The sequence below is a fragment of the Aptenodytes patagonicus genome, chromosome 7, assembly GCF_965638725.1.
Source record: "Aptenodytes patagonicus chromosome 7, bAptPat1.pri.cur, whole genome shotgun sequence".
In the NCBI taxonomy this organism is placed as follows: domain Eukaryota; kingdom Metazoa; phylum Chordata; class Aves; order Sphenisciformes; family Spheniscidae; genus Aptenodytes; species Aptenodytes patagonicus.
Genome location: NC_134955.1, coordinates 38,529,951 through 38,544,374, shown reverse-complemented (window position 1 = coordinate 38,544,374; position 14,424 = coordinate 38,529,951). Strand labels below are relative to the sequence as shown.

General features: G+C 40.4%; 1 protein-coding gene across 3 annotated transcripts in view; it reads left to right on the top strand.

Annotated features, from left to right (window-relative positions):
• The first annotated feature begins 5,066 nt into the window (after positions 1–5,066).
• The window catches only part of CDIN1 (CDAN1 interacting nuclease 1), a 128,367-nt gene continuing 119,009 nt past the window's right edge, over positions 5,067–14,424 (top strand). For all 3 annotated transcript variants that reach the window (XR_012995912.1, XM_076344930.1, XM_076344929.1), the window contains exon 1: positions 5,067–5,327. Coding sequence is in view for 2 of the 3 variants with exons in the window: in XM_076344930.1 (XP_076201045.1) it covers positions 5,227–5,327 (101 nt within the window). In the remaining variant the exon portion in view is untranslated. The remainder of the gene's footprint in view (positions 5,328–14,424) is intronic.

Sequence of the window (14,424 nt, the reverse complement as noted above, 5' to 3'; positions counted from 1 at the left end):
CCTCCTCGGTGCCCTAAGGGTCTTGAACTCCACCATTTCGTGGTCACTGCAGCCCAGGCTGCCCTTGAGCTTCACATTCCCCACCAGCCCCTCCTTGCTGGTGAGAACAAGGTCCAGCATAGCACCTCTCCCTGCTGGCTCCTCTACCACTTGGAGAAGGAAGTTATCATCGATGCATTCCAGGAACCTCCCAGACTGCTTATGCCCTGCCGTGTTGTCCCTCCAACAGATGTCAGGGTGGTTGAAGTCCTCCATGAGGACCAGGGCTTGTGAGTTTGAGGCTGCTCCTATCTGTCTATAGAGGGCCTTATCCGCTCAGTCTTCCTGGTCAGGTGGCCTGTAGCAGACCCGCACCGTAATGTCACCTGTCCCTGCCTTCCCTTTAATTCTGACCCATAAGCTCTTGGTCAGCTCCTCATCCATCCCCAGGCAGAGCTCCATGCACTCCAGCTGGTCATTGACTTTTAGGCCAAAACTGTTCACCGATTTGGGCTCTCCACTGTAATACATACACCTAGGACCTGATTTTTCAAGTACCATGCTCAGTACTCTGTATGTTCAAGGTACAACTTCCATTAAATTCAGTTCCACTGATAGTGCTTAGCATTTAGTGCAATGATGCTCTCAAATGTAAATTCTTAGCAGAACATATGCAGGATACTCATATTGCTTAATGGTTGGCACCTAATTTAGATGTCTAATTTGTGAGGTTAATCCCCCAAGGCTCTGCTACTGTCAACAGAACGAGGTAGCCCTGCTGTCTCTGGCTATGCATCCGTATTTCCTCCCATGTGCTGGCACTTACATTTATAAGGCTGTTCAGTGAGTTGGAGTCACAAGTTGTTTTAGCTGAAAAATAGTATTTTTACGGGTTGGGTTTTTTTGCATGTTAAGTTTTCAGCTGGATCAGCTGATCTGTCTGACCATGTAAGCACACAAGCAGCAGTAGCAGTAATACAAGTGCACAGGTATTACTCTGAAACTGGCCAGAGCAGATTGGCACCTATGTAATTAAATCAGATGGCTGGCACATAGTAATGTGCATGTTGCGTCAAAAAAAGCCACATGGAAAGAAAATTCCATCAAATGACTTCTAAGCTCACATAAAAAGTCCGTAACAGAGGCAAGGAGAGAATCCGTATTTCCTGGGCAGCAGTCAAATTATCTTTACACTTAAAATTTTCTTTCTGTAGTTCCTGCTTCATTCACCCAGTACATATTCCAAATTCTGCAACAAATGAGGCAGAGGTCCTACAGAAAACAATCTAATTCATCACACAACTACAGGGTTTTCTCTGTACAGTGAATGAAGCTGAAATCCCTTGGGGAAAAAGCAGTATGCAGCAGTTAATGATATTTTAACACATATAAAGAGGGCAAATAAACTTTAAATAACTGAATTTGAAACCAGAAAGCTATTTTCATATAGGTTTCTGTATCTGACTACTGAGAGCTTAAAAAGGCAAATCCAAACTCCAGAAATTTCATCACGTGGAACTACAGTGGAGTCAAGTGGCAGGGTAAGAACACTTAGGGCATGTTATTCTCTGAGTTATAGAAATTGATTTTTAAATAACTCATCATTTTCAAAAATCTTTTACAGCTTGTTACAGAAAATACATAAACATGCAGCTTAGAACCATAAAAGCAAGCAAGTCCATTGAAATTGATAGACTTTCAATTGACCATAGATCAGACCCCATGCATATAAAGCAGTGTTTTCAAAACACTGTACAAATGCAGACTTTTTTTTTTTTTAATCACTTCAACAAGCAAATAAGTATTTTAAAGAAAGATATATTGGGTATACTAATAGTACAGAAAACTATATTAATTTGCTTCAATGACTTCTGTAATTATGAGGAACAAATCTGAAGACATAGAAGGAAAACAATGCCTGCCTGCCTTTTTTAATTGGTATTCTGCTACGTATTATCGTTCTATTGCTGTCATGTTCTTCACACTGTTGTGGTATCAAGCAATCCCATGAATACTTTTAGGGAAAAAAACAGAAACTTATGGTGACTTATCATCTTGTGAATTGGCAAAACAGTTAATGTTTAACAGTGATGTATAGACCAACCGTTCCTTTTTTTATTTGTTTGTTTAATACATACTGAAGATATCATGGTTTGTTTCACAATACAATCACTTTCAGAAAGTACGTTAAAACCTATGGATATAAATTAGATCATAAATTGAGGGTTCTCCTTGTTTATGAGGTAACAACTGTATCCTGTGGAGGTGTTTATTAGACCTGTTACAGATACAGTTGCTACCAAGTTAAGTGGAAGCATGCTCAAGTTTTTCTTACCATACAAAAATGTCAAATAAGAAGAGCTGAATTTCACAACAAAAAATCACCCAAAATGTCAAAAGACTGAAAAATAGTGTAGAAACTTGCACCAAACTGAATGAAGTAGGAATATTACAAGCATTAGAAAATTCTAACAAGCACTCCAATGAGTTGCAAATGAGATTCTAGTCTTACTGTAGTTCCCAACACTAGCATCTACAATCAATAGATTAGAAAATATATGAGACTGCTAGCAGTCTTTGCATTAACTTTGTTACAGAAAGCAACACGGATTGTGTCTATGAAGAAATGGGGTGGTAAAGTAAAAAGATAGCTGTAAGGTCATAAAAATCAAATCAAAATTTGCACTTTGTGCATGAATTGATTCCTCATAATATCATACTATAATTACCTATTCTCAAAAGACAGTGGGTTTAAGCTCTGTAGAGAATAATGAATGGTATTTTAACTCTGAACTTGGCTGTAAATCACACTATGCAATCGCCTTAAGGTAATGGGAGACACCTACTAATATCACAGTTAAACTATCAACTAACACAAAATAAAAAGCAAACTAAGGGTCCATTACCTACTGTCTTACACCAACTGTGGCCAAGACTACCTGCAAGGAATAACGGTCATTACTGGAAGTCCTCTGCCAGGTGTTTCACTCTGTCTCCCTGTCTTCATTTTTCCCCTATAGCTTACATGTCCTCTTCCTTTCTCCCCCCTCATTTGTCATTCCCAATCGTTTGGTTTTCCCATAGCTTCTTTCTCTTTAGCCCTCTGTCCTTCTTGGAAGGAAACTTAGTTTATGTAATAGATGGACTGGAACCCAACCCCAAGGCAAAAATCAAGAGCAGCTGCCACAGGCAGATACCAAGGAAACAATATAAGAACAAAGCAAGCACATAGTTCTTGAGAACGTTCCCCCCAGCATCCAACCATTTGCAGCTCTGAGACTCCCTGAGCCACAGGTAATTTTTTTTCATTTAATTTTTTAAATTTAAGCTTTTTTTTCCTTACGTATTTCATCCAGTTGCTTATTGAATTTATGCAAACTTCCACCATCTACAACATCTTACAATATAGATGTCCACAGCTTAATTACACATGGTCTGATGTTTGTCTTATATTGTAAAACTGCAATGGCAGTTTGATTGCTGGGAAAAAAGTATGCAATGAATGCTTTCTGCTAGGAACATCGCATTTTTTTCTCACTGGATTTTTGAGCGTTTCATTGTAATAGTTCTGTATTAACTAATTTAGGCAAAGAGTGGCTTATACTTTTCATACAGAACTTCTCATCTATGTTTTGCATTTCACCGTGCAAAATGTTTCTTTGGGATGAAAAGCAGCAGTTCACGTCTTTGAAGGCTGTTACCCCCTTATGACAGCATGATAACAAACTCCTCTTGGTTTCAGTGAACCTTCATGCTAGAAGGTTATTTTTTTTTTAAATAATTTTGAAATCCACAAAACCTTATTCCAGTAGGAGAGTCTAAAAAACATATCCAATATATACATAATAGATACATCAGTCTTTTGTAGTTCGGTCCATAGACCGATAACTTCATACTGCAGTTCTTCTAACCTGTTTCACACCTAAAATGTGATCCCAAAGCTTTCCAGAGAGAAAGCAAGTGAACAGAACCTAAAATCTATAGAAATAAAAAAATTAAGTTCTTAAGATTTAAAGCAAATTTCATGGATTAAGCACCTGAAACCACAAGGTTAGGACTCCAGTAGCCTGTATATAGTTCATGAATGCGATTAAACTGAAATTAAAGGGAGTATTTATATTTCTCAGTCAAATGCATGGTTAATTCTCTTCATAACCCCTAGCTTTTATATGCTGTTTATAAAAGGGCATACCTATCTTCCAAGTTATTCAGTAAGTTATTAAAAATGCCCAGCACAGAAACTAAGACTTCCAACATACTTACTGATATTTAAATGATATTTAATAATATCATTTGCTTAAGTTTGAGACCTAACAAACTTTGAAGTAAATCCAAGCACAAACTTGGGTGGTTTCCTTCGAGAATTTAGCGGGAGCCATTTCTGTGTGCACGTGCAAGGCTGCAGGCCAGTAACACTCAGGCCCTGTCAGGATCCGCAGCCCCAGCCCCACTACTTCAGCATTTATTTTTTTCTTTAAACCGGAAGAGTGAGTCATTTCAAAGTGACGTTTGGTAAGGGCCTCGAAAATACTACTTTAAAGCCGTAATACAGCAGGGCTTACACACCCCATCCCCGGGCAGGCGATACCGCACACGACGGAGGGCCGACCCGCAGGACGCCGACCCGCTCCAGTGCACGCTGGTCTCCTCAGCCCAAAGGCACGCGGGGCCGGCGGTGGCGGCGTGCTGAGGGCGCACCAGAAGTGCCAGCTCCTTCCGCCCTCGCAGGCCTTAAAGCAAGAAGCGGCTTGTAGGGCGCAAAATCGGGCACCTCCTCAGCCACGAGGCGGCCAGCGTCCTCCCCCATCCCCAGGCGACGCAAAAGAGACCGCCTCTGTGCGAAACCCGAGGCTCACGAGGGTGGCAGTACCCCCACGGAAGGGCCACTTCCGCGCGGGGCACGGCGGCGCCCAAGCGCCGCGCGCTCCCCTCCCGCCTGGGCGGCTGCGCAGAGCCCAGCGGCGCGGGATGGCGGCTCTCCCCGCCCTCCCCCCCGCACCGCCCCGGCCAGGCCGCGGGGCGGAGCTGCGGGAAGCGGCAGCCGCAGCCGCCCCTGACTGCCTCGGTACCGGGCTCGTAGCAAAGGGCGCCCCGGGCTCGCAGCGACCTGGCCTTCTGCCTCTCGCTGCCCGGCGCGGCCCCGGTGCCGGGGACCGGAGCGGCGCGGCGCGGCGCAGCCCAGCCCGCTCCCTTCGCCCCTCCCGCCGCCGCGCAGGCTCGGCGCCGCGAGATTAGGCGGTGCTAGGCATGAAGCTGACCAAAGCCCAGTACGATGAAATAGCCCAGTTCCTGGGGCACGTGCAGCCCACCCGGCAGAGCCTGAGGAAGCTGAAGGAGAAGTTCCCTAGGTAAGTGCTTCCTGCCCTCCGGGGCCGCAGCCCGGCGCGGGGCGGGCGGCTCGGGCCCCGGCCGGCGGCCTGCGAGCTCGCTGCGGGCGGGCGAGGGGCCGCAGGGGGCCGCTCCGCCAGCTCCAGCCGGTGCCCCCAGTTCCAGGCCCTACACGGTACACAATCACTTGGACACGCACACGGTCATAGACGGCAAGCGATAGCTTGCTGAAGCTGCTGCTAGGAGCAAGGTACTTCTCATTCTCTGTGACCTGAGAACTTGGCACAAAATAAAGAGCGCTTCCCTCCCCCCCAGCCACATGGCCAAATAAAACATCTCGGGTCACTCAAAGGCTCTTAAACACCAGGTAGGTCTTATTACGTGAATGAAGCCTTAAGGCTCAAGCCATTCCTCTGTGGCTGAGACCAAGGGTGGAATCTGGCCTGCGATACCACTGCCCCTGTGGCTTAGGGGAAAGGGGCTTTCCAGGCCCATGACTCTTTACTTGGTGCTGCTCTTCACTTGAAGGCTGGTAAAGGGAACATCTACTTATATGTGAGCATTCATCTGCTTCCTCGCCTGAGCTGCATTCAGAATTGTTGAAGACATTTGCAAATGACCATGGGCTAGCATGGAAAGGTGTACATGACAGAATGTGCTCCATGCACTGACTTTCATTGCCAAAATTTGCTTACTACCAACAACAGCAGAGTTGTAAAGGACACGTTGCAAGGTTTTTTTCATTTTTCAGGTTTGGGGGAAGGATTACTAGTGCTGAATTGGACAAGAAACCAAATCGGATTCTGTGGGGAAAGGAGTGGTGCTGTCTCTAAAAAGCACCACAAAACTGCATTTTTTTAAGCGCTGTGCTTACTTTGGTGAGAGAGAGAAATAAGTAAAACAGAAAATCGTTCCCATGCTTCCTGAGCAAGCCTTGCTAGTCTTATCGCAAGCATGGCTGAGGAAACTGTCTGAAGCTTTGTATAACTTAAAATAAGTGGATGAAGAGCCAGCATTAACTTAGGCTTTTAAACCGTCCAGTGAAATCTTTTCCTTTTCAGGAAAGTGTGTAATGTAGGTAAAAATCAAGCAGAGGGAATAGCCCTGTTATAGAGAAGAAGTGATGCTAAAGCAACATAGTTGGTTCTGTGAGTGCAGTGAGTTGCATTGTTGGGAACCCAGCTCACCTTGCATAGTACTTCTGCGAATTGGGAAACCACTTACTGTGACAGCATATGTCTAAGGAGCTTAGACTTGGCTTTATCACTTTGGTGCTAATGAAATTAGAAGAGAGTGTTTGTGTGTATAAATGCATGCATGCACGCACACACATGCACATGTTCTCTTTTTCTAGTCTCCTTATAAAGCTGTCTTGAAAGCTTAGAATTTGGGTTGGTTTGCCAGGTCACCCACTGTGTGTAGGAACCCGCTTCCAAGACAGATCCATAGGCACATGAGTGTCTGTAATAGGGAAAGTAAGTTTGTCAGAAAGCTACCAGGCCTTTCTGCTGATACATTTTACTTCCCAGTCCACTTCTTTGATGCTGCAAAAGATCCATTGACTGCTCAGTTCAGAAGTTGATGACTCCTGAAAAACTACGTACTAGTAACAATGTAGAGTTATATCAGGAAAAAATTACGTTTTTTTCTAAAGCAGCTGGCTCAGGTGTGGCGAACACTGAAAAGCAGAGATTAGCTATAGTAGCTGCTTCCATGATTTGCTGGCTTAACATACTGTTATCTTGTTAGCCATGTTATGAGATGAGAATGTCCTTTTCTGAATTCCGCTTGTAGGCCTCTCCTGAATTTTTTTTGTCCACCCTGGGAGAAGGCTAAAATCTTCTATTTGAATGATGAATGAATTGATACCTTTTTTAAAAAATGTCTGTCTAAAGTATATTTTGAGGAGGTCTGCACGTCTCCTTTCTGTGAATGGCTCAGCAAGTGATGTTTCTTTGTTGTCTTTTTGTTTATTTCTCATAGCAGGGCAGAATCAGAAGACCCTCAGAGAAAAAGTTTGAAGTAGCGAAATATGTTGGGCTAATGATTTTGAGATGCAGTTAAAAAAAACATAATAATGCGTTCCAAGGCCACTGCCTTAGCAGCAAGGGAGATGTATTGAAATAGATACGTGTTATAACGTGAAAAACAGGCAGTCTCTATAACCGTTATCTTGTAAAAGAGGCCAGCTGCAGAGATTTGTAAACTTGTGTGCCATCTTAAGTGCTAAAGGGGAGGCTTTTTCAGTGATGTGTTTTATAACTGTGGAGTAAGGTTCTTACAGTCTAGAACCTGTGTCATTCTCTTCTAGGACAAGAAGGGTCTGATTGGACTTTCTGGCCACTTTTTTTCTTTATGAAAACCAAAATCAAACAAACCCCCACCGCCACCACCCACCTGCTCCAACTTTCTAGTTCAGTCTTTTTAAGAAAATATTCCAGAATCTGTCATGGCACTTGCAATGTGATGAAGGTGTCCATAACCGGTTTGTTGTTACTATATGGTAACAGTTGCTGATTCAAACTGGAAAGTAGTAACATCCATAACAGCTGCTTTCACCTTGCACGTTCAGTCTTTCCCCGGGAAGGACAGTATTCCACTGGTAATGCAATACATAAATTGACAGTTTTCAAGTATTTCTGGTTCCTACTGCCTCATAGATCTTGAGAGTCTTTGGATTACTGCATTAATCTGCTCAGGTTTTTTTCTAATACTGGCTTATCTATTGGTTCCTCCCTTGTCTGTTGTGTTTCTTGAGGACTCACAGTTTATGCTCCTTATTTGTATAAAGTATTTTTCACACTTTGTTGTGGGCCAACGTGCCCTGTGAATCTAAATGATTTTTTAACAGGGTAGTTTGTTCTTTACTATTGTTGAACTACTTCAGCAGGTGAGATTACTGCTTCGAAAGGGTGTTGCCATGTGATTTATTAATGTCAAATAGTCAAAATTAGACTGCTTCTAATACTGTTTATAAGTATCTTTATACAGGCATTGAGACTTTTTTCAATTTTTTTACAATCCTGTAGCATTACAGACAACATGAATTTAGTCTACGTTGCTTAAAATCCAGTTATTTTGCAGAAGTAGAAAGTCGGGAATTTTCTATTAGTGTTGCACTTTGTATTCCATGCCTGGCAATTACCAATGTATTTATTTGTTTATTTATTTATTCTTAAGGTATTTATTACATGCTTAGCAGATGTCTTCTAATGTGTTCGTGTTTAACAGCAGGATTTTTGGATGACGTGAGGATTATCAAAATGTAATTTTGAGCCCTAAGCATGATAAATCTCTGCCAGTATTGGATCACTGATAACGTAGTTCCTTTGAGCTTCTTAACGTATACACCACTGGACTGATAATTCTGTATGTTCTGTCTTGTGCTCTTCTAAAGCGTACCACCTTTTCTGCTTTGTTTCTCACCTGAATTTATCTGCTTGCTAATAATTTGTATTCTCCTTTGTAACTTCTGTATTTTATTCTTCTGCTTTCTCTTTAGCCATGGGCTCATGTTCTTCTGTGATACTATTCTTAATGAGACCTAATATCTAAATTGGATTACCCATTGTAGGGCTAGTTGTAGGAAATGTAGGGTATTGCAGGAAATGCTCTAAGAAAGTTAGAATCTCTTTATTTTCAGTGCTTGTTTCTCTCTTAAATAGTAGTTAGAGCTGCCTACAAGTAGAATCTTCTGCATAAGAATCACCTTAGCATTACTTATTTATGGTGACAAGATGTAGGTTAGACCTTTAAATTTTTAACTGTATTCAAAGACTGTTTTAACTTGTCCAGAAAAGTCCAGCTTCTAAGGGTTTGATTCATACCTAAGCTGATACTCTAGTCCTTCGGTTTAGTTGTTTCCAGGGGAGAAAAAAAATCACAGTTCTTCTGTATATGGCAGAATACATAATTTCTTATCGGAAACTTTTCTGGAAGCTTCTTACCAATAGAACATGGTTGACAAATGACTGGACCCTTCTCAAATCTATACCTTGTATGTATTTTACTGCTCTTCTTCATATCCAATTCTGATTGAATATTACAGTTTTCTTGATTGACTCTTCCTCTGGTCTCTACCAAGTTTTCTAAGGGTGTAAGGTTTGCTGACCCAATTCAGTATGGTACTGTCTTGTTTTTTCTTCTGCAGAGTTTTTACTGGTTTTGTTCTGTTCTGAGTCTTTGAGTTTCTTACACTGTGTTGTGCTTGATTGGGGATTCCAGAAACTTTCTGACAGTGCAAGTTGGCTCAGTAGCCTTGCATCTTTTAGAGATTCCAAAAACCGTGCTTTTCAAGTTCTTGGATTGAACTGTTGTGAAACATATTTCATTCCATCTAGGAGTGCTATATTCTTCCATAGCACAATTAGTGCAGTCTGTATTGTTTCTCTTCCTTACTTAAAGTTGTTAAACAAACTTAGTGCCTTTAGTGCAACTTCCCTTTCAGTACCTCCACTTTTATTCCTGTAAAAGAAGCATTCTTTTTTAAGCCTATCTGAGTGCAAACTGTGTTTATAGAGAGTTTCAAAGTACTAGGATTTCAAAGTATTAGAATTTATAGCAGCTGCTCTGTGCAGGTCTTCACTTTTCTTCCATGCATCTATTCAAAGAAATACTGTCCTGTTTGTGTCCATTCTGTGAAAGCTTCCTTCATAGTGATCAGGAAGAGCTTTTCTTTCAGCAGAAAGGTAAGGGAAGCCGGCATAAATGTGAGAGAACTTCCCTCCCCCGCCCCCCTTACTTTTTTTTCCCCCCAATAAGCAAGAGAAAAACGTGATGCACAGGTTCATATTGATATACTTGATATTTGAGTATGGATATTTGGTTTTAACATATGTAACTTCATGTTTGATTATTGGAATGCACATAGTCTTCGTTCCCAGAGCGTATCAAGTGGTACATGTTCCTCTACAGTCATGACCTGTCTTCTTCATTACTTATATCACTTCACGTTTTACACACATTTTCAGTAGTTATGTTGCTCTTTCTCCAAATTACTGATAGCTTTATTAAATGGCGCTGGGTCTGGAAAGCATCCCAACAAGATTGTTCATTTAAAAAAAATTGTATCTACATGGTAATGTCTCACAATGTAAATTGGAAAATATAATCTGTTTATTATTTGCTCATTTTTATCACGTTCTCAGTGAAGGTTCATACTGAAACCAAGGCCCTAAAGAAGTTTAAATGTATGGCATCAATGTTATTTCTTTTACCAGCCACTTAAGACTGAGTTAACATTTTTTCTTCCTCTTTTCCAGTGTCATTGTTGCCTCTCTTTTTGGTTTTTAGAGTTGGGGGTAGATAGGCCTCTGATTTTCCTCTTCCAGCCAGTTTTATTTACAAGGAAATATATTGCTTTTTCATGAATAATTTCATTCTGCCTTTGTGCTGTTGCTTAGATTATCAAGCAGTACTGATAAGCCCAAAATGGTTGCGGGAAACAGGAAGGTAGAACAGCTCCTCTCTTTCATCTCCTTCTTTTTTTTCTTTCCTTTTTTTTTTCTTTCCATTTCTGTGTTCTGGTACCTGCTGCTAATGGAGCCTGGAGATGGAGTCAAGGTGGAAAGAGAATTCTCTGTCCTCTGCTCAAGTGCTCCTTAGAGCTGCTGTTACCCAGGAAGGAGGACAGTGAAGCTCAAGAACAGAGGGCAGCTAGCTGTCTACGTGGATTTCAGAGCTCTAGGCTCAGGACTCAAGCACAGGTATATTAGGGAAATCTTACCTATGAGCAGGCAACCTACTGGTGTGTGACATTTCAGTTGCACTCTTCTGCCTGGAAAGGCTCTCATCATAGCAAAACTGACATAATTCTTGTAACTGCTCCTGCTCTCCCTGCTCTTCTGAATAGTTGGCTAATTGTTTTGGAAAGCAGAGAAACTAGGTGGTTTTTCTTTACTCTGCAAACACTGATCTAGCAAATCTCATTTAGAAAGTTGCTTTTGTGCCTATGAGTGCTAGAAACTTACTTCTTTTACAAAAAAAGAAAGTATAAAGGTACATTTTAAGTTCCCTCTGCTTTTCTATATTCTCACTGCTTAACAACAAAATAAATTCATGCTCTGCCTATATAAACCACCTCATCGATTTGAGTAGACCAGCTCATGAGAGAAAAGAAAGTGGACGTTAGTAGGAGATGCAGAGACTTGGAGGGAGATGCTAAATGGCCATTGGTATATTTCCATCCTGTCTATTTTGAAGTGGCAAATACTTGGCACTAGTGTACTGTGTTTAAATGATCTGGAGCATATGGCTAGAGCAGCTATGAAAACAGCAGAATTTGTAAAGTTTTGTATTTCTTTTTTCTTCTTTTATGTTAGACTTCAGAGTAAACAAAGTTTTACACTACTGTTTGTTTTTATTTATTATATGTAGCAAAAGCCTAATATAACTTAAAATTTGTTATATACTTGAAGCTGCATTTAACCTCACAGATAGACAGATTGATAATAAGAGATGAGAAAGAGGTCTTGGCTTACTATTTGAAAAGAAAATTAACAATATATAAGTTTTCAGAAATGATCTACAATAAAATATAGCATATTCAAAATAATCTTAAAATGAAATAAAAATTTACTACACACAGTAATTCTGTGAGCTTTGAACTGGTATTGTTCCCCTTGGAAAGATGTTCTCACAATTGAACCCTTGGTAGGATATCTACTGTAAGATTTTACAGCTTTGATAGGCTAAACCAGAAGGTGGTACAGGTGTTCTCTTTTCACTGTAAATGCCAGCGAACAAGCCTTAAAGAACTTGCAACTGGTTAGATTTGGTATGTCTTGCTAAAAAACTGTTTGCTTATGCTACAACCCTACACAGGAAGGATATTAATCCTCCCCTGTAATACCAAGTATCGCGTGACAGAAGTTAACTAAATCAGCATATAACTCAGAAGAACTTTGTCTCCTCCGTTATTCATTAGATTAAACGTAAGATACTTATTTAAAAGCTAGCTATTGATAGCAGTGGAAGCTTTAGAGTAGAATGGGAAATACAGTTTTGCTCAGTTTTGGGGCTCTCCAATACCAACAGACAGGATTTAGACAGAAAATTCTTACATTGGCACGTGTAAATTCTAGGTCTTCAGGACATGAGTGCCTTCCAGATTTGTTTGGAAAGAGATGGAAAGGATTTTTTTTGAGTTGTTTGCGTGTTATCTATTAACTAAAAAGTAGATGAAATGTATAAGTATGTGTCAACATGAAAGTTACTTTTGGGGGAAGTCCATTGTAGTTTTCTGTCACAATTTTTATGTGTAGTCATCCTCTTCTTTACAAGTGTTCCCACATATGTTGTCCATCCTAGCAAAATGCCAAGTTATTTTAAAGGTTAGTCTTGAAATTTTGCTTCAAATACACAACCAAAATTAAGGTTGTACTTTCTGAATTCTTGAGTACTGATAAGTCTCTTCCTTTTCTCTTAACCTTTTCCCCTTCCAGTAGGGGAAGTGCTACCATATGGGAGTACAGTTCATTTTATAAAAAAAAAAAAATCACACAGAACAGGACTTATTACACTTGTGAAAATAATTTTGGCTGAGTAAAGGGAAAGCCTTTTTGGCCTTGAGGAATTTATACAAACCACTTAGAAGCCGGTCCTGTATCCTTTGAAGATTTGATGGTGAAATACAATGATTGGAGGGGGCCTCTTAAAGCAGACGTGGAAATTAGTTCCCTATAATTTGAAAATGCATTCTGAGTCTGTTGTAGCTGTGTGTTAGCTGCTCTTGTTTGATACAGAAGAAAAGAAAGAAAGAGAGAGAAAAAGAAAGAGAAAAAAGAAAAATACAGAGAGAAAAAAGGACAGAAAAAAGGAAAGAAAAAGACAGGAAAAAGAGAAAAATATAGACAAGAGAGAAAAGAGAAAATGCAAGAGAAAAAAAGGGAGAGAAAGAAATAAAAAGGGAGAAAAAAGAGAAAAGGAAAAGAAAAAAGGAAAATAAAGAAAATAGGAAAAGAGAGAGAAAGAGAAGGAAAAAAGATAAAAAGAAAAGGAAAGAAAAAAGAGGGAAAGAAGGAGAGGAAGAAAGAGAGAAAAAGAAAAAGAAAATCCTTTTTTATGTCAAAGCTGGGGGACTTGTCTTGGTCACAGTGTACATTACTGTGTTGGTTCATGAAGTTTAATTTGGTTGTACTTTTTGCCACTTCACAAATTCCATGGTTGTGATAATCACCATTAGGATAGGAATAGAAGTCTTGTGGCACTGTTTTTTCTAAGTATTTCATTCTAAAGCAAGCTTGGTGTCATCAGACAGATCAACAGATGCCTGTAGATTTAAGGGCCAGATTATGGTGGTTGTTAAGGAAGGATGAAGTGGGAGTTTAACACTGACCATATGTGCATTTTAATTGACTTGTGGATTTTAGGACACCATTATATTCATGTTGCTTGTAGTTAAGGACAATGATGATAAAAATGGTAATTCTTGATTGTATTTCAGAAACAGTTCCATACTGTATCATTCTTCTGAAGCCTGCAAACAAGTCTAGGCTAGAGTTTTACGAGCAGAGGGGATTTGCTACATCAGAGGGGAAAATATTTTATTCATGTGCTGTTTTTTGGACAATCATATTCTGGGCTATATTACAATGGCACGATAAATCGCTGAATACACTGTCTGCTGAATATGACCTCACCATGAAAAATTTGATGCATTAGAGTAGGAAAGGTTGGAATATATCAACCTTAGCTGACAAGGGACTTTGAATTTTGACCTAACACAGATGACCTTTGTGTGCAATAAAAGTGAGTTTAATCTCCAGGTCAAGGTTGAGGTGAACGGTAGGGCAATGTGGATTGGTTTGCGCTGGCTATGGCTGGATCACACCTAGCAAGCAAAGAAATCCAAGGTCTTTGCATTTCAGAGTAACCAAATGCTTATTTACTGAAAGTTTACTCATATCTGTTATAACAGCTTCAAAAACTGTGCTGTACTGTACACAGATAACTCTTCAGCAGCTGTGGACTAATTCGTTTGAAGCTCAGTGTTTCAGAATAAGAAGTGTGAGGTACGTATATTCTGCTCCTGTAGATCATTGAATAGGTAAGCTAAACAAAATTTCTCCTCTAGCATGTAGAAGACAGACTGTCAAGTATATTGCCTTGCTATGAAAA